Source organism: Thamnophis sirtalis, unplaced genomic scaffold, assembly GCF_051295495.1.
Source record: "Thamnophis sirtalis isolate CommonGarterSnake01/CBP01778 unplaced genomic scaffold, rThaSir2_p1.2 scaffold_13, whole genome shotgun sequence".
Lineage (NCBI taxonomy): Eukaryota > Metazoa > Chordata > Lepidosauria > Squamata > Natricidae > Thamnophis > Thamnophis sirtalis.
In genome coordinates this window covers 9911094-9931662 of record NW_028261393.1, presented here as the reverse complement: position 1 = coordinate 9931662, position 20569 = coordinate 9911094, and the positions used below count along the sequence as shown (strand labels likewise).

At 40.5% G+C, this 20569-nt stretch overlaps 1 protein-coding gene across 3 annotated transcripts in view; it reads left to right on the top strand.

The window, feature by feature from the left end:
• The window catches only part of LSR (lipolysis stimulated lipoprotein receptor), a 38873-nt gene that overhangs the window by 1715 nt on the left and 16589 nt on the right, over nucleotides 1–20569 (top strand). For all 3 annotated transcript variants that reach the window (XM_087726996.1, XM_087726994.1, XM_087726995.1), the window contains exons 2-3: nucleotides 4079–4420; nucleotides 19787–19906. In XM_087726996.1, coding sequence (XP_087583122.1) covers nucleotides 4079–4420; nucleotides 19787–19906 — 462 coding nt within the window. The remainder of the gene's footprint in view (nucleotides 1–4078; nucleotides 4421–19786; nucleotides 19907–20569) is intronic.

Genomic DNA, 20569 nt, shown 5'->3' with positions numbered 1-20569 from the left:
AAGGTTTCTTAGCATATACCATTACCTGGCTCATAGCCCAAAGAAAGGAGGAAAATGCCTCCCCCCCCTTCCTTTTGCATTTCCTGTTCGTCATTTGCCTTTGTCTTGCCTGCTGGAAGGAACAAAGAATAGACCCTCCAGGGAAAGGAAATGGGGTGATTTGAAGAAGCCATGACTTTCCCCCCTCCCTTGTGCACACTTATCCCAGTGATGGAAAATTAAATGTTTTCCAACTCATGTAGGGACAGAAAGTATAGCTCTGAGGTTTTCCAGATAGAGCCAAAGATACAGCTTTTCTGCCGTATCCAGTGTGTTTTGGGGGTATTTGCACAAGCCCCGAGGCTACCATAAGAGTTTAGTCGGGTAGGTCTACAGCAGGGGTGTCAAACTCAAGGGCTGGATCTGGCACTCAGGGTGCTTAGATCTGGCCTGTGGAGCCACCCTGGAAACAGGGAAGGACCGGCCTGTGGGGTTCCACCACAAAACCGCGTTCGACTAAAGCGTGCTCGACGAAACCGCGTAGCTGACGTCATCACAGGGCAACAACAGCGCGGAGACAGAAGCATGCTGTAAACGCTAAACCTAAAATTAATCCCTAAACCTAAACCTAACCCCCCTAAACCTAACCCTAAACCTAACCCTAAACCTAACCCTTAACCTAACCCTAAACCTAACCCTAAACCTAACCCTAACCCTTAACCTAACCATAAACCTAACCATAAACCTAATCCTTACCTTAACTTGAATCAGCTTGCTTTCAAAGCGCTATTTAAAGCGCCCTTCTTTCTCCGCGCTCGCTGTTGTCGCCCTGTTGACGCGGTTTAATCGGGCGCGCTTTAGTCGAGTGCGGTTTTGTTGTGCTATGGGCCTGTGGTGCCTCTGCCAGCGAAAACGGAGCTCGGGAGGGCCGTGTGTGGCTCTCAGAGGCTCCGTTTTCAGCTGCAACAACCTCCTGCAGCCCTCTGCCAGAGAGAATGGTAGAGGGCTGCAGGAGGCCGTTGGGGCTGAAACGGAACCTGGGCGGGCCAAGTGATACCAAGCTGGCCATGCCTACCCTTGCCACGCACCCTGTCGTCCCCCCACAGGTCAAACACAACCCTGATGTGGCCCTCAGTGAAATTGAGTTTGACATCCCTGCTCTACTGGTAAGAACCTTAAAAAGCATTTGAAATGCAAGATTTGAAGCCAAAGCAATTCCTTTATTCCATTGTTCGGGTTGTTTTTTCACATCTCATGTGATCAATACATGGCAGGGCGTGTGGTGTTTGGCATGTTATCATTTTCCTGCAAGGTAAAACGTACAACCCGTGGAAGGGAAGAAGAGTTAGCCAGCTCCTAGCTTGTCACCCTCTGTAAAGGGGGGAATGTTTCAGGAAGAATCAAGGAACTTTTGGTTTCTGTCGCAAGATCAATTGTGTATTTGTTTGAAGCCTGTAAGGTGTGCCTTATTAGACTTTCCTTCCTGGAAGGCTGATGACTGATCCAGACTGGAGCTGATTGTCACAAACACACACACACACACACACATCGAAACTGCAGGTCCTTTGTGGGAGGAAACTGATCTTGGTACCAACCCCCTTTCAGGCTGGAATGAAACCACAAAAACAAATGAAACCAGTGGGAAGACTACGACTACAAGATACACAGGGTGTTAGACTAGCTTTGTCAGAACAAAACTTAGAAAGTAGAAAAGTGAAAAGGCTTTTCTTTTTGGACAATTGGGGGTTTGGAGGGGGGAAAACTAATGTAAAAATGAAATGAATTATTTTGCCAAGGTGGAAAATCCCTTGTAAAATTGGCTGGTAAATACAGACAGAGCTCTTTCCAGAGGCTTTTGATCTTTTGAAGGCTCTTCCCCAAAAAGTAATGGAGGCGCGGCTGTCTTGTCTTTTTAGGCACCCAATAAATGTACTCTTCCAAGCTTTTTCAGTGAAGATTGATGCATTTTGGAGAGTTTATAGCAGCCCGTCATCTCTTGCGACATTGCTTTGATTTTTGTTGGGTTTATACAACCCACCAAACCAAATCCAAAGAAACTACTTGATGGTTTTGCAACTATTCAACCATAACAGAGTTTGTTTGAGTTCAAAAGTAGAATGTGGTGGGAACATTGCGATTAGTCACTTATACGTCATATCTCTCTGCATTTGTATATATTTTATTGAAACTGAACTTTATACAGTGAAGCCTGACTTATTCACACAGGATACAGGGGGTGTATATCCTGTTTAGCTTAAGGGTTGAGCCAGGCTTTGTGTAGATGAGGGAAGAAGTTTCAGAAATTTTGAACCATGAGACATATGCCATAAAAAGTATTGTTTCCCGGTATCTCTCTGTTTAAAAACCCCAGCCCTCTGAAAAAAGAAATAAAGGACCCCCAAACTTGATTCTTTCTGTTCTCAGTAGGGCTCTAGAAGGCACAGAACAGATATTGACAACTGGTACTTTTCACACTTTGCCTTAGAACCTGGGACTCAGCGCCCAGTGGATTTGGGGGGGGGGGGGAGAGGGCAACCGGGCTATGCAAACACACATATATACACAGCTCAACCTATGTTAGTGGCGGGCACACAGCTCATCTCAGGCAAGTGGATCTGCGTGCACATGTGCACGCATGCCGGGCCACCACTCACATAAGTTGAGCTGCATGTGCACATGTGCGTGCTGGCCCGCTGCTTGTGTAGCCCGGTTGCAAATAGGCTACAATCCGGTAGTGGGCTGCCACCCAGGGGTTGGGGACCCCTGCCTTAGAATGTACCAGACTTGGACGAGGAGCTGACGTCGCAATGATACGACGTGCTATCTCGGAGCTCCGAGATCGCAGTCGATACTTTTGCTGCTGGATGGTTCTTTTGGACCTAAACTGTCCCGAAGAGACGGTGACAGGGAAGAGTATGTCTTGCTGATCTCAGGGACATCGCAAAGTCCCTGATTCATCCAAGAGAATCTCTTTTTGCCAGCGACAGATGCGCAGCCATAAGCTGCTGAAGTTGGGATAGCTCCGGAACTGGAGGAAAGCGGAAAGAGAAGTGTGTCCATCTGGTGAGGAAATATTATTGTTATAAAAGAGACTGCCCCCCCAAAATCAGAGCTAAGTTAAACTTGCAAAGAAAAGAAAAATAAGCGGCGAAATTAAGCTATATTGGACAGTGTGTTATCCTTTTTTGGGGGGCGGGGGAAACGGAAGTTTCGCAAGTATTTCCTACTTTTTAAAGTGAAAGTATTGGTTTTTCTTCTATTTCTTTTTTTAACCTTTGGATTAAATCTTTTTCTTTATTTTTATAATATTGGTTTGGAGGGGTTTTTGCTGCTTATTTTGTTTCTTTTAAGCCTGGAATATAAAGAAGATATAAAAGGAATATAAAGAGGGTAGTAACATCAGAGGGAAAAGAAGTTACACTGCCACTTGGAGGTTGGAGGCTGAGTCCTGGATATATTGCTCTCTCTTTTTTTCTCTTTGATCAGAATGTACCAGACTTATATACTTAAATTAATACCGGACAGACATTTCTTAAGCTAGAATTTTTTGTTGCCCGTTTTGTAAGACTGGGCAAAAAAGTTATTTCTCTGTCATCTCTAAATAGTAGCAGATTCCTGAGTGAATAAAAGAAACGAAGATCTTGGCAAACTGTTCACCTGTTTGCCTTTTATAAGAAAGAATTTCTAAGAATCAACCAGATGGGCATTCTGGAAAGTAGATTTTTTTGGGAATATCGTGCAGTAGATGCATCTTTGCAGTTTAGATCCCTGAACATTTATGTTCAGGACTTGTAACTTGGTTCTGAACATTGAAGTGTTATAAACAAAACAAGGGAATCTTCTTTTTTCCTCTTTGTTCTCCTTAAGTTTGATTTAGATGAGTTGATGGGTAAGTGTAGGTTCCAGATGGTTGCAGACTGAAGTTCTTGAAATAAGGCTCTTGACAGGCCCGAGGAAACTGTGCTGAGAAGATAAGCCAGCTCTGGCTTTTCTTGTCATGTAATAATTGGAAAGAAGGAATGTTGTAAAAAGAAAGTGAATTAGCATTTAAAGATGTTGCTTTTACTCACCGTTCCCTTCTATCTGCTCCAATCTACAGATTCTGCCATTGCAATGCAGGTCACTGTGCCGAATCCTTTCAACGTAGCCATCCTGTTTCAAGGTGTGACTCTACAGTGCAACTATCAGACTACAGCAACTCAGCTTGTTATTGTCTCCTGGAAATACAAATCTTACTGCCGAAGCCGCATAGCTGATGCTTTTAACCCCGGCAGCCAGGAGACCCAGCTCAACAACCAGCTACAAACGAACAATCCGGGATACAACCCTTACGTGGAATGTCAAGACAATTCCAGGACCGTGCGAGTTGTGGCCACTAAGCAAGGCAACGCAGTCACCTTGGGGAGCTTCTATCAGGGCCGGCGTATTACTATCACAAATGGTATGTACAGAACACCAAAATACTAGCTCACAGTCTTATCACATAGTCATTGTTGTTTGGTGAAGACAGAGAGCATAAACAAGAATGCCAGGTGGTGGCAGATTTTGGAAAGTTGTTGTTTTTAAATACTCCGCTAGTATTGCAGGTAGGTGAGTCAGCACAGTTCTGTAAGCTGTGTCCGTGTTTACCAATCCCAGCCGAAGTTAAAGTCATCTTCGCCTACAAGAAGGGTGTGTAGAAAGACATGCTTTGGGAAATGGGTGCATTGCTGTAATTTGCCTTATGTTAAGGTAAAAGGTAAAGGTTCCCCTTGCACATATGTGCTAGTCGTTCCTGACTCTAGGGGGCGGTGCTTATCTCTGTTTCAGAGCCAAAGAGCCAGCGCCGTCCGAAGATGTCTCTGTGGTCATGTGGTTGGCATGACTAAATGCTGAAGGCGCCCGGAACGCTGTTATCTTCCCACCAAAGGTGGTTCCTATTTTTCTACTTGCATTTTTAGGTGCTTTCGAACTGCTAGGTTGGCAGAAGCTAGGACAAGTAATGGGAGCTCACTGCGTTATGTTGCACTAGGGATTTGAACCGCTGAACTGCCGACCTTTCTGATCGACAAGCTCAGCATCTCACCGAACCACCGTGTCCCTTGCTCTGTAGCTATAAGGCTTATTTTTTTGTAGCATGACCCCAGAATTCTGGCTTATTGTGACATGTAAGCAGTCAGTGTTATTGGCTGTGTTGTGTTATGATCCTTATTTTCTTACTCTGATTGTTAGCAAGCAATGAATCTGTTTTCCTAACGGTGGTATATAGCTTTCCTCCCCATTTCCAAGTGGATATCATGATATTTGCTTCTTTTTGCTATTTTAAGCACTAAGGTTTCAAGAATTAACTACAGGATTTTTGCTGAAAAAAATACATAAATGCATTCCTGGGGGTTTGAACTGAGGTTGCCCTTGAATTCAGAACAATGAAACTGAATTAAATGAAGAGTAAAAGTATTAAAAATTCTACATTGAAATAACTCCTGCTACGCTAAAATAAATCAAGTAAAATTTGCTTTATCAATAATAGGCATTCAGTTGATTGGTCCAATTTTCTGTTGGGGATATAAACTTTTGTTATTTTATTACTTTTAATACTTTTCAGGTTTTTTTTAAAAAAAGGTCCAAGCTAGATTGCAATATCCAGCTGAACATGAAAAACTAAGGGCATTTGAACTTAGTATCTGAGTGGTAGATCAGAAGGTGTAGATTCTGTCTCTAGGCTACATTGGGAAGTGATGCCTACACCCTGATTTCTACAAAAAGGCAATTGTAAACCTTTGCAGCCAGGAAAATTATATTACAAAATGACATGAAGGAGTCTTTGGAAAATAAAAAAGCTGTAAATCCCTTCAGCTCAGAATAGAAAGATGGCAAAATACCAGAATTTTGTTTGTGTTCCCTTTTAAAGAACAAAGAAAGTTAGGTGTGGCCAGATTCCATAACTTCCCCATGTTTCTTTTGGAGAAGAATAAATTTACATGTATTGGAATGCAAGGAGCAATTTTCAGCAGAGAAACCTTGCTTTCCCTTTAAAGTATAATAACCATTATGCACATTTTTCAGAAAAAATGTATTTCTAAATAAGTGGAGAGAAAATTTTTAGTTTCAGCGTACATAGCCTTGAGCTATAGATCTTTGTCTAACATGTAGTTTCCACAGCAAGACTGACTGGGGAATTCTGGGTGTTGAAGTCCACACATTTTAAAGTTGCTGAGCAATACCTTATATTCCATGAGAAGATAATTTGGTAATCTCCAGATGTTTTGCACCAGTTATCTGGTCAGCCATAGAGTATTGTTCTTCATAGAGGAACTAAAGAGCCTCTTGATGCAGGTGAAGAAGGAGAGTGAAAAAGTTGGCTTGAAACTCAACGTTAAGAAAGATCATGGCATTCAACCCTCTAATTCCTGGCAAATAGATGGGGAAGAAATTGAGGTAGTGACAGACTTTATTTTCCTGGGCTCCAAGATCCTTGCAGATGGGGACTACAGCCAAGAAATGAAAAGACACTTGCTCCTGGGGAGGAAAGCTATGGCAAATCTAGACAGGATACCAAAAAGCAGAGACATCACCATGCCAACAAAAGCGCGTATAATCAAGGCTATGGTTTTCCCAGTTGCAATGCATGGCTGTGAAGGAAGGCTGAGCACCAAAGAATTGAGGCCTTTGAACTATGGTGCTGGAGAAGACTCCTGCGAGTCCCTTGGACTGCAAGCCAATCCAACCGGTCAGTCCTAGAGGAGGCTGGATGGAGTCACTGAAGCAATTGGCATGAGCTTAAATGGACTCCAGAGGATGGTAGAGGACAGGAAGGTCTGGAGGAACGTTGTACATGGCATCGCGATGGGTCGGACACGACTTTGCAACTAACTAACTAACTAACTAACTAACTAACTAACTACAACAACACTGTTCTTGTTATTCAATCTATTAATCTGTATGTCAGGCCTGCATTTATATTCCTTTTAGAATTTTGGCCTGCCACACCTTCTCTTATTTCATTATGCTGTTTCTTTAAGTATAGTCAATGGGAGGGGGGATTAGAAGGAGTAGGATTTTGGAATGTATTGTTTTTCATTCTTTGCTAGAAGCCAAGGTCATCCTTTGTCTCCGCACTTTCACACCTGACCGGAAGAAGTTGGACATGGACGCCAGCATGGAAGAAGGAGATTGGACCATGTGATGGATTGTGGGTGTGGGGACAAGATCATGAACTTTTAACTGGGTGGGATTCTGATGTAACTTCCAGAGTTGGGATTCCACAGCTATGTGCCAACATGCCTGCTTTATTAAATTGGGACTTTAAGCATAGTTTTGCCTTTGATTCTGATTTGATTCTACATGGTATTTGGAACGCTGACACTGTAGTCTTAAAAATGTTGCAATTCCAAAATATATGGAATGACTTATTGGTTAACAAATGGGGGCTTGTGCTATAAATATTTCAGTTTCCTACAGCTGGAACTAAACTTCTCGTAATCCTTTTGCAATTTTCTCTTGTGTGTTGTGTGTCAGAAAAACCACTGCGGGAGTCTGAATATTACTTCATTTTTAATGTGGGTGTTGTTTTTCATAACTTATAGCAAGGACCTGAAGGGAAGTTGAAAACAAGAATGAGCAATACTGATGAATTTAGCAGGTCAAAAGTCCATGGCAATACCTCCAAAGCCTGTGATAACCTGTTCTAAAACAAGCACCTATGGTCAGTTTTAGAAATGCTGCATGTTTTTTCTCTCATTTACTGCATGACCCCTGTCCCCAAAATCCTAGTGTAATCAACGGGAGCTTTTCTTTCAAGTTCTAGCAAGATTAGACTCTGTACTACCATGGTTCCATTTGGATGTTTTCTATTTTTGTTGTACAGGGGTATTTGTTAATTTTGTTGTCGATTCTCCCTGTTTATATTCTTTTTCTAACTCTTGTAAGAACAGATTCCACCGTGCACAACAAGTCTAGGGTGCATGTCATATTCATATTTTAAAAGCAGCTATCTTATAATATGTAGTATATGTTTCTTTGCTGCTGACATTCATGCTGTCAAGCAGGCATGGTGGTTTCCTTATTAGAAGTTATTCACCCAGCATTAATCTGTTTTTTTGGCTTTGCCACGGAATTTTAATTGTTAGCACGGTTTAAAGTACTTGCTCAAAGTTTTGATCTTAGTAAGAAAAATGGACATAAGATTTAAGCTTTAGTAGAGCAAGAATACACAGTGTGAACCCCCCGCCCCCCTGGGCTTTGAAAGGAATGACCTATCTCTGTTTCTGCACATCCTTCATAATTGCACAAGGTAGAATTTGTATTGAATGAGACGTGACAGAACTGACTGTAACTTTTAGGCTAGTATTTCTCAATTTTGGAAACTTTTGCATAGATTTCAACTCCCTGGTAGATCATGGTCCATGATTTTCAATGACAAGATCTTCTTCCTGCAATGGCTTGATTCAGGCTGACGATAACATCAAACCCAACATTGGCAGGGTTTTATGCTTCCACGAAGATTCTTAAAGCAACATTTCCTCATTTGAAATGTTTACAGCCTGTTGATCCAACCTCACCGGAAATGCTGATGGGTTTATTTATTTATTTATAACTAGCTGATAACCCGCCATTGCCTGGGTATTTATTTATAGGGGGAAAATGTCCAGACCAAATGTAATTTCTAATGTTGGATTCTACCCCTTACCAGAGGGAGCCCCATTGTGGAGTACTATGAAGCTGTTACCATGCGCTGCACAGTAGAATCCATTTTACGGCAGTACAGTAGAAGCCATTTTAAGGCACAACAGGCTGTACCTTAACAGAACACACACACTCACAAGGGGCTTTAGGGGTGTCTTACCCTCACAATATTTCTTTCCAGAGGGTAAGTCATCTGTGTACCACATTTGGTTGAAATTGCTTGAGGCGTTCCAGAGTTATGCTTGAAAACACACACACACACACACACACACTCACACACACACACACACACACACACACACACACACACACACACACACGACTATCACCCCAGGAGAGAATTTAAATTATATGGCAGGGTGCTGTCCTGAACCAAAACTGCTGCGTCGGTGAAGGCACCTTTCAGACATATAATTTAGGTCTGAAAGGAGACGCAGAAAACTGAAACTAATTTGCAGGTTTTATTGCCCTGCTGCTAACAAAATTTGTAGGTACAGCAAGCCGTCCTCCAGATGCTGAACTTGGACGAATCCGTTAGCTCAGTTACAGATCCACGTATGACCTTTTTAGCAGTTTGGCTGTTATTGCAAGGGTGTCAAACTCAAGGCCTGTGGGCCAGATGTGGCCCGCGGAGTGCTTAAATCTGGCCCGCTGGGCTGGCCTGGAAATAGCAAAGGACTGGCCTGTGGTGCCTTTGGCAGCTAAAACAGGGTGTTGGGTGTCAAAACGGGGTGTCCTGACCGAAAACGGGCCATGCGGGAGCCCCCATGCATTCTGTTTTGGCTGGCAAAGTGTTGCAGGAGGCCATCCAGCCTGCCCCCCCCCCTCCGGCTGCCCATAGAGGAGAACTACAATGTTGCTCCGGCCCTTGAAGAAACCCAGTTTGACACCCCTGTGTTGTTGTGTCTGTTCCTGTGGCATTCTGACATGTTTTGTGCAGCCCCTTCCTTCACCTCCTTGCTGAAACATTTCGTAAGTGATGGTTCCATAAATTCACTGCGGTTGCAAAGATTTCTCGCTCTGCATCAGCCTTGCTGATGGATTTGATTGGAGTTCTGAACAGCCCCTGGCATGTTTCCCATGTTTACACCCAGACATATAGATTTACTTGGGGGCCACTCCCTTGGAAAGTTTGCATAAAATAGCATTAAGTCAGCTCAGCTCCGCCTCCTGTAAGCAAGGTTGATCCCATTCTTCAAAACAAACTCTTATTTTTGACTCCAGCGAGAAAAGAAAATGGTATTTCATAGGAAAGTCTACTTAATAAGTAATGCTGGTCATGAGATCATCATTAATATATTGTATTGGTTATATTAACAAATTATTTTCCTCTCTCCATCATTGATGACTGTTCTTTTCTAAGTCCACTTTTAATGTCAATACATTTTAATGTCAATACATTTTAATTATATTAATTATATTTTAATGTTAGTATTTTTTTAATATAGTGTAAAAGCTAATGTGTATTGCTGGTCTTTGACCGTAATAAAGATTTAAAGATTTCCAAGTTCAAGAGAGACACTGACTTGGGCAAATATAATATTGACATCCTCTCCCTGTACACAATACGGGTAATCCTCAACTTACAACAGTTTATTCAGTGACAGTTCAAAGTTACAACAGTACTGAAGTGTCCAGGGACTATACAACCCCCCTTTTGTGACCTGGCAAGCAAAGTCAGATTCACTTAACGACCGTGGCGTGTTACTAACTCAACTGCAGTGTCTCTCTTAACAAATGCAGCCAAGATAGCTGGTAAAATGGGGCAAAGCTCACTTTTAACCCATTTCCTCACTTAGGGACATCAATTTTGAGCTCCATTGTGGCCGTACATCGAAGACTACCTGCCTATGGCTTCGCAGTGTACAAGTCACAACTCTAGTCATTTCACATTTCTTCTTTCTCTCATGTATAGACACCCATGGGTGCCTTTAAGAACATTTGCTAATCCATTGTGCTATATTTACAACCTAAATGCTGGAGATGTCATTGTGTTGATGCTACATATTACCATATGTGGTGGACTTGTAAAAAGGTTAAAGCATTTTGGATAAAAATATGGTGGATTATGCAAAATGTTCTTTAAAAAAAAGGATAAAGTTTACCCCTCAGTTATTCTTGTTAGGTATAACTACTGATTGTACTGTTATAGGGACTAACTTGATTTTGTATTTAATAACGGCAGCAAGACTGTTGGTGGCGCAATACTGGAAGAAGGAAGATTTGCCTTCTATTCAAGAATGGACATTAAAAGTAACAAACTTAGGGGACTTCCTGGGAGGAGCTTACTGGTGTGGGGCAGCAAAAAATTAGCTGCCTCCGAATTCCTGGCTACGTACCTGTTTAGAGGATCTTCCATCTGACGTCTTATCAGGTTTTCTTATCCTTCAGGCAAGAGGGAAAGAAGAAACTGTTTTGCTGGCAAATGCTCTTCGATTTTTGCAGCTTTTGTGCTTGCAAGGAAAGGGGGGCTAGCCCAAGGCAGAACGGCTGTCCGTGCTGGGAACTTCAAACTGCCTTGTGCAGGACAAAGTAGGTCTCTCCCACTCTGCTCTAAGTTTTGTTTGATTTAATCTTATCACGAGCTGAATCCGTTTACTGCGAGGACAATAATTGCTTATCAACATTTTAGCTTCTTCTCTTTTTCTCCTCCGAAAAATTATTTACTCAGAGGCTTTTAAAATGGCGCCGAGCAGGCTGGTTTCTCCGGTAATAACGAACACTTTTTGCTAATTCTTACAAGACTTCAAAAGAATTCAAAACAAAAGAGATAGCTTATCAAATGTTTTGGTTTCACAATAGAAGAATTTTACTCCTTTATTAACTTAGCTTATTTGGAAGTTAAATGGTGATGAATCTGTTGAACGGTCTTGTTACAATGTTTACTCACTGAAAGTTTTGCCAAGCCTTAAACTTCAAAATAAAAGCCTCTTTACTTAAAGCTGCATATTTAGGCTATAGAGTTTTATTAACTGCAGGCAGACAAATTTTGAAATGGCCTCAAAACCAAATATTAACTTGAAGTCGTCACCCTCTACTTCCAGGGGCACATCCTCAGTGCCTGGCACAAAGCTGCAGCCTCCGCCTCCTACGCCCCCTGCTGGGGATGTGTTAACGAAAGAATTTTTTCTGAGTAATCTAAGCGAGGCTCTTAATGCACAGACAATTAAAATGGAAGATAAATTTAGAGATAATAGAGAGGAGAGAAAAGAGGAAATAAAAGAAATGAAAGAAGAAATTAAAAGTGAAATTAAAAGTGAAATAAAAGGACTTAAACAGGAGTTGTATGAGAAATTTGAGGCTAAGGTTGATAAAATTAGAGACGACATGCTGAGTCTTGTAACTGTATTAACAGAACATATTTCTGGAGTGGAAGATACTCTAGAGGTTCTTAATGATGCCAATGCTAACTTGACATTGAAAACAGAGGTGGTGGAACAAAAAGTGGAAAATGCTGAAAAAGAAATTATTATGATACAGTACCGACAAATGGAGCTCGCATTAAGAGTAAGGGGGCTGCGTGAGGAGAAACAGGAGAACCTGAAACAGACCCTATCGGAAGCTTTTGACCGCCTGATGGGAAGACCAGGGACCAACCAAGGCTGGCAAATTGACAAAGCTTACCGCGTTAACTCCTGGCTGGCAAAGCAGAAGCAGCTTCCTCGAGACATCGTTATATATTTTACTACAAGAGAGTCCAGAAATATGGTACTGCAAGCGTCTTATAACACTAAGCTCCAAATTGGCGGTCAAGACCTGGCTGTTTTGAAAGAGATACCACCTCAAATGTTAAGAGCCAGAAGAGACTACGCTTTTTTGGCCGAAGAACTCAGAAACCGTCAGATACAGTATAGATGGGATGCACCATTCGGCATCATATTTACATTTGATAAGCAAAGGTACCGCCTCAACTCTGTATGGAAAGCCCGAGATTTTTATTATAATATATTGAAGGCTGGACACCCTGCACCACCTGGACCTAGAGAAAGACCACAAGAAGGACAGGATAGACAGCAAACTACACAACCACCAGACAAGATGGAGCATCTCTCTTCTCTAGAAGTGCAAGGTGCTATGGAACCAAGACCTAGCCGCATGACTACTAGACGTATGGAGAAACAAGCTAAGAAGCAACAGTATCAACAATCATCGGCCATCGATCAAGGAACTACAACAACAAATCTGGAAGCAGTGGGAGGAGCTAAACCTAAGGTTAAACAGGCCGTGCAGGAAGCTCTAAAAATGCTTCAACCAACCAAAGATGACAACTAAGATTTTAACATGGAATGTCAACGGACTGAACTCTCCACAGAAGAGGAAGAAAATATTTCATTATCTTAAACAGTTTAAGAACGATGTAATTTGTTTGCAAGAAACTCATATCAAGTCAACTGATCAAAAATATTTGATCAACTCAAAACTTGGTCAACATTTTGCAGCTTCTGCTATGGAAAAGAAGAATGGTATAGTTGTATACTTAAGAAAAGATATGAAAGCTGAATTAATAGAAGCAGATCCCTTCGGAAGATATATTGCTTTAGACTTAATCTTAGAAGGGAAAAAGACATTACTTTTGGGAATTTATGCACCCAATCAACAGCAAGATAGATTCTATAGAAATCTTCATGCTAAATTAGTACAGTGGGACTATAGTTCCTGTATACTATTGGGTGACTGGAATGGAGTGATAGACACTAAGAGAGATAAGAAGATTTCCCGCCTAAATACCAAGATGCGAGCAAAGTTACCCAAATCCTTCTTTGACATTATGGATGATTTTGAATTGAGAGATATCTGGCGAGAAAGAAATGCAGAGGAATACGACTTCACTTTCTTCTCGGACAGGCATCAATCCCTTTCAAGGATTGATTTTATTCTAACCACTAATGATTTGCTTTCTAGGGTCAAGAAAACAAAGATTGCAGCTAGAGTCCTTTCGGACCATAACCCAGTTTGGATGGAGTTGGGAAGGGTAGTGCAGGCAAGAAGGTTTTGGAGACTGAATGAAAATTTATTTAGATATGAAAACTATATTAATGATTGTAAAAAATTACTATCTGAATATTTTGTTTTGAATATGAATAAGGGTACATCTATGGAATTTGTATGGGATGCAAGCAAAGCGTATATGAGAGGAGTTTTGATGAATATAAATAAAACACATAGAAATAAGCAAGGGTTAAAACGAACAGAACTGGAAGAGGAAATTAAGAGAAAAGAGCTCGAGTTAACAAGGAAACCAGACGATACAAAGGTTAAGGAAACTATTAACATATTAAAATCTCAATTTGACATGTTGATCTCTGACCAGGTAGCTACTAATTTATTATATGCAAAACACAATACTTTTTGTAATGCAAACAAACCTGGCAGATGGTTAGCTTATCAGATTAGGAAAAAAAGGAAAACTCGAAATATATCTAAACTGATTTACAGAGGGAAGGAGGTGTTCCAACAGGAAGAGATTCAAAAGGCTTTCTGGGAATTTTTTACAGAACTGTATAAAGGGGATAAAATTAATGGTTTAGACATAGACAAATATTTAGACAAGGAGAAAATACCTTTAGTTAGAGAAGAACACAGGCAAAAATTGAATCAACCAATAACCTCGGGGGAAATCCTGCAGGTAATTAAGCAATTAAAGCCAGGGAAAGCACCAGGTACAGATGGCTTGACAGCGGTTTACTATAAAAACTTACAGTTAGAAATGGTAGAACCTCTTAGAGAATTATTTAATATGATTCAAACGGAAGGTAAAGTCCCTCCATCTTGGAAGACAGCGTTTATATCTTTGATACCCAAAGAAGATCAAGATACTACTCAACCCAAAAATTATAGACCCATTTCATTACTGAATGTAGATTATAAAATTTTTACTAAAATATTAGCAAATAGGTTAATGTTGGTCATTCAACAATTGATACATACGGACCAAACAGGTTTTATACAAGGGAGACAGATGAAAAGTAATGTCAGATTAATTATTAATGCATTAGAATATTTGGGAAAGAACAACCAGATCCCTGCTGTGTTTATATTTTTGGATGCTGAGAAGGCCTTTGATCGAGTTAACTGGCAATTTCTGCTGAAGATATTGCAAAAAATGCAGATAGGAGATAATTTTTTACAGTCAATTAAAGCAATATACCAACAGCAAACAGCACAAATCATAGTCAATGGAAGTTTAACAGACTCTATTCAAATTGGAAAAGGTACAAGACAGGGTTGTCCTTTGTCCCCATTATTGTTTATTATAACTTTGGAAGTATTGTTGAATAAAATACGGGGCTTGGATGGTTTAAAAGGGATCAAGATTAGGCAGCAAGAATATAGAGTCCGCGCTTTTGCGGATGATTTGGTCATAATATTGGAACAACCGCAGGAATCCAGTATGGTTTTAATGAATACGATTAATCAATATGGTCAAGTGTCTGGCTTTAAAATAAACTTAGGAAAAACCAAAACATTAGCTATGTAGTTAAAAAAGTCAAATATCTTGGAGTCAACATTTTAACTTCAAATGGGAAGTTATATAAGCATAATTATGAACCACTTTGGCATAGCATACAGACAGAGATGAAAAAATGGGAGAAATTGCACTTATCTTTGCTGGGCAGGATAGCGGCAGTGAAAATGAACATTTTACCAAAATTTTTATTTCTTTTCCAAATGTTACCTATACTTAAAAAAGATGCGAACCTTTTAGAATGGCAGAAGGGTATCAACAAATTTGTGTGGGCAGGAAAGAAGCCGAGGGTAAAGATGAAAATAATGCAAGATGTACGTGAGAGAGGAGGACTGAAACTACCTAATTTAAAACTATATTATGACGCAGTGGTATTATCTGTAATTAGTGATTGGATTCATTTAACCAATGATAGAATATTGAACATTGAGGGACACGATCTGGTATTTGGCTGGCACGCTTACCTGTTATTCAACAAAAAATTGGATAAGAACTTTAAAAGTCATATTTTAAGAAATGCTTTATTGCGGGTTTGGAAGAAATACCAATATAAATTAAATGACAAGATACCCATGTGGGCAATTCCTAGACATGCAATTGAAAATATGAATACAGCACAAAAACAGGACAGATTCACTTACAGACAGCTTCTTACCTCGGAAAGGGGGGTATTACAATTAAAATCTTTAGAGGTATTAAAAGAGGAGAAGGTAATTCAAACATGGTTCCAGTATGGGCAATTACAGGCTAGGTGGAAAATAGATCAAAAAATTGGTTTTATTCAAGTTGAGGATAATCTGTTTAAACAAATAAGAGATCAAAGCTTAATGCATATAAAGAGGATATATAATGTATTAATACAGATGGATTCGGAAACAGAATTAGTTAAAGATTGTATGATAAAATGGGCTCAAAATATTGAGGAACCAATAATGTTGGATACATGGGAAAGAATTTGGGTAAGAAATGTGAAATTTACACAAGCTCAAAATCTGAGAGAAAATTTTTACAAGATGTTCTACAGATGGCATTTAGATCCTAAAAAGTTGGCTTCTATGTATCCGAATGTACAGCCTAAATGTTGGAGGTGTGGTTCTCTCGATGCTACATATTATCATATATGGTGGACCTGCCAAAAGGTTAAGGCATTTTGGATAAAAATATGGTGGGTCATGCAAAATGTTTTTAAAAGAAGGATAAAGTTTATTCCTCAGTTATTTTTACTAGGTATATGTACTGATTTTACAGTGGTAGAGACCAATTTGATTCTGCACCTGATAACTGCAGCAAGACTGTTGGTGGCGCAATATTGGAAGAAGGAAGACTTGCCTACAATCCAAGAATGGACATTGAAAGTAACAAACTTAGCTGAAATGGCTAAAATATCGGCATATCTCAAAGATCATTCAAATGAGAGATATAAACGAGACTGGAAAAAATGGATTGACTATATACAAAATAAATACGGGACTAAGAAATTCCAGTTAGCCTATGCTTAAGATCAGAAATGATTTAAACTGTTAAAAGTCAGTTCAGTAAGAAGAAGCTAAGTTCAATCTAGAATGTCATTAATTTCTTTATTTCTTTTTTCTCAATAGATTTTAGACTGTGCTAGTTAAAAATCCATACCGTGTACGGGTTCTGGGAAGTCGGGGGGGGGAAGGAGGAGGGGGGATGGGGGGGTGGAGGGAGGGAGGGGTATACACAACAAAAAAAAATTGTACTTCAATGTCTTAATGATTGACAAATGATGACGTTTGTGTTTTTTTTTTTTTTAAAGAAAAATAAAAAAGCTCTCTTAAAAAAAAAAAAAAAAAGTAACAAACTTAGCAGAGATGGCTAAAATATCAGCATATCTCAAGGACCACTCAAATGAGAGATATAAACTGGAGTGGAGAAGATGGATTGACTATATTCAAAATAAATATGGGACTAAGAAATTCCAGATAGTTTATGACTGAAGAAGCAAGGAATGATATAATCTGCTTAGAGTTAGCCTAGCAAAGAGGAGTTACAGCTCAAATGAAAGATGATACTAACTTTCTTTAAGTTTATTTTAGAACATCTTTGTTAAATATTTATACCCTGTATTTGTTCTGGGAAGTCGGGGAGGGGGGAGGGTGGGGGGAAAGGGTGGGGAGGGCAGGGGGGGGGAGGTAAACATTTGCAAAAGTTTTTTTTTCCTAAACATTTTCAATAAAAAAGGACATTTACTTCCTCTGATGGCACTGAGAATTTAAATATCTCGCCTGGGGTGAGAAGCTAATCAGGGTTAGACTTGATAGGTATGTTGGTCAGGAACTTGTTTGAGAATAGGCAGCGATAAAAATTGAATAAATAAATGAATAAACTTGAAACGTGTCAGCTAAACTGGGAGAGTTTTATTTATTTATTTATTACATTTGTATGCTACCATCCTGCTGGAGGCAAGTAGGCTGCTTACAGACGTACAATTAAAATATACCATAAAACATTTAAAACTATAAATAGGGATCTTAAACTTGGAAATCTGCTGGAAGAAGGCGAAGTGCTATTCGGTGGCCAAGGAAATTAAACATTTATTTATTAACTAGATTTATAATGCCACCAAACTCGAATGTCCTTTTTACATCTTTGGGCAGTGTAAGAAAGCTATCTAAATGTTTTGTCCTCCTTTCAGTAAAATACGCAGCTTTCAGATTGGAGTAGAATACTTTTCTGTCTGGTACGGCTATTGATTTGGCTGTGTGTACAGATTTAAGCGATGTAGGGATCTCATGGATCAAGCTCAAATCTATTATATCCCACTTTGGACACAAAGCCAGCTTGAGTGACTTTGGACCATTCATTTTCTCTCGGCCCCAGGAAAGAGACAACGGCCAGCCACCTCTGAAAAACCTTGCCAAGAAAACTGCAGTCCAGGCAGTCTCTGAGAGTCGAACACAATTGAACAATAATAACACCACTTGTATATTTATTTCAAGGGATTTTCCTCCATTAAATATTCATGGCGTTGTTTTAACGTATTGATTATCTCAGTTCTATAAGGGTTGGGGGGAGGGATTTGTAGTTTTGGTTCTGGTGTACCGCTGTATTACAGAAAGTGAAAAGATATTTAAGAGAATGACCTTTCTATATAATAGAAGGCTATGTTTGTAAAATAGCACATTACTCGTGCTTTTTGAAGTTACTCATACTTTTTGAAGTTACTCATGCGCCACAAGGTAGTTATACATAGATACCGTGATGTAGTAATGGGATGGAATGAACTAATAGCTAAAAAAAAAAATTCCAAAGGGAGGAAATTTGGCTAATCATCTCTCTCCCACCCCCCCAGCCTTGCTGATATCTTGTAACAGCAAGGATACAATTAACTTACAACACATTTTAGCTGTTGGTTTATTTGAAAAGTTTGAAAAGTTTATTTATATGCCGCCCTTTTCCCTGGGGGGACTCAGGGCGGCTTACAACTCGAAAAGGGGGGGGGGAAACAAACATTTAACACGTAAGACAGTACATCATTAAAAAACACAACATTCATACCATTCGGGTGGGTTACAGTCTTTAGCCCTAGGCCTGACGGGATAGCCAGATTTTGAGGGCTGTGCGGAAGGTCTGGAGGGTGGTGAGGGTACGAATCTCCACGGGGAGATCATTTCATAGGGTCGGAGCTGCCACCGAGAAGGCTCTCCTCCGCGTAGTTGCCAGTCGACATTGACCGGCAGATGGGACTCGGAGGAGGCCTAATCGATGGGATCTAATAGGTTGAGTGGAGGTGATTGGCAGTAGGCGGTCTCTCAAGTACCCAGACCCACTACCATGAAGGGCTTTATGGTGACAAGTAGCACCTTGAAGCATACCCGGAGATCGACAGGTAGCCAGTGCAGCTCGCTGAGGATAGGTGTTATGTGGGTGAAGCGAGGTGCACCCACAATCGCTCGCGCGGCCGCATTCTGGACTAGCTGAAGTCGCCGAATACTCTTCAAGGGCAGCCCCATGTAGAGCACATTGCAGTACTCCAGCCAGAGTAGGCTCAAATCTCCAGTGCAATTCTTCAATGGTTTTTTATGATGCTACTAAAGAATGAGTAACCAGGTCACCGGAATCTGTTCTTATGCTATCCTGGGAATAGAACCAGAGTCATGCATTGCTTCAGATGTTGGGTTGAACCGAGAGACCCAAGTTTTGTTCCTCCTTCAGAAGTTCACCGAATGGCGTTGGGCAATTCACTTTCTCACAGCCGGCCTACTTCACATCGTTGTGGTTGAGGGCAAAAAGAAAAAAAAAAAAGAAAAGAAAGAGGAAACACCGTGGATGTTACTTTGAACTTCCGAAGGAAAGGTATATTATAACCATAACCAATACACAAGCATTTCATCAGCCAGCTTTATTATTCATTCTTTTATTCAAACGAGAAATGGATTTGGATAATAGGAAAATAGGTACATAATAAGGGATTGGCCTTCCTCATCCTTTCTCTACTCTTTTTTTTAATCATGGGCACATTCAGCTGATCCCTGTGAAGTTCATAAATAATTTATTTCTTTTTAACCATCCTCAGGTTTCTGTATTGCTGCAGTGGTGCAACCTTGAGCAAAGATATAGGGAATTTAGCTGAAGAATATTCTTTATTTGAGCACGAGGAATTGTTTTGGTGTCCATCTTGACAGTTCCTTGTTTTGTTCATTCTTCCTGTAGATGCTGACCTCAACATTGAGCAGACTGCTTGGGGGGACAGTGGTGTTTATTACTGCACCGTGACATCTTCCCAAGACTTGCAAGGCAACAACGAAGCCTACGCTGAACTCATTGTATTGGGTAAGTGAGGAGACTCTTACGTGCATGCAAATAATAGGAAGAAGAACAGGATATCTTAATTACATTAGTCCCCTAAAGGTAGGAAGCCACTTCAAGTGGCCAACAGGATCTCGCTCACAAAACTAGCCACATCAAGTTAAAAGGGTAAAATTTAGTTTTGATTTGCCTGCAGGAGGAATGAGTTTACGGCATGCAGCTCCTGTTACTGAAAAAGTGTCCTTTTTATTGTTCACACAGAAATGCACACAGCCTTGGTTCACACTTGCACCAAAGCATAGCGTGGTTGGCTTGGGTTTGGTTTTGCATATTGGGCAAATCTAGCCCATTGTGGTTTGTAAATCATGGTTTAAGGCTTTGCATGTTGTAGGGATCAATATTTGGCTTAAGAAACCAGGACCGATGGCCATTTTAGTGTGAAACACATACGTAACCATGCCAAGGAGAAAGCTAGCTACAGTTTTTCTCCCTTCTGACCCATTTTTTATTTATAGATTTGGGCTTTTCTTGAGCCGAGGTGGCGCAGTGGGTAGAGTGCAGTACTGCAGGCCACTTCAGCTGACTGCTATCTGCAGTTCGGTGGTTCAAATCTCACCGGCTCAAGGTTGACTCAGCCTTCCATCCTTCCGAGGTGGGTAAAATGAGGACCCAGACTGTTGGGGGCAA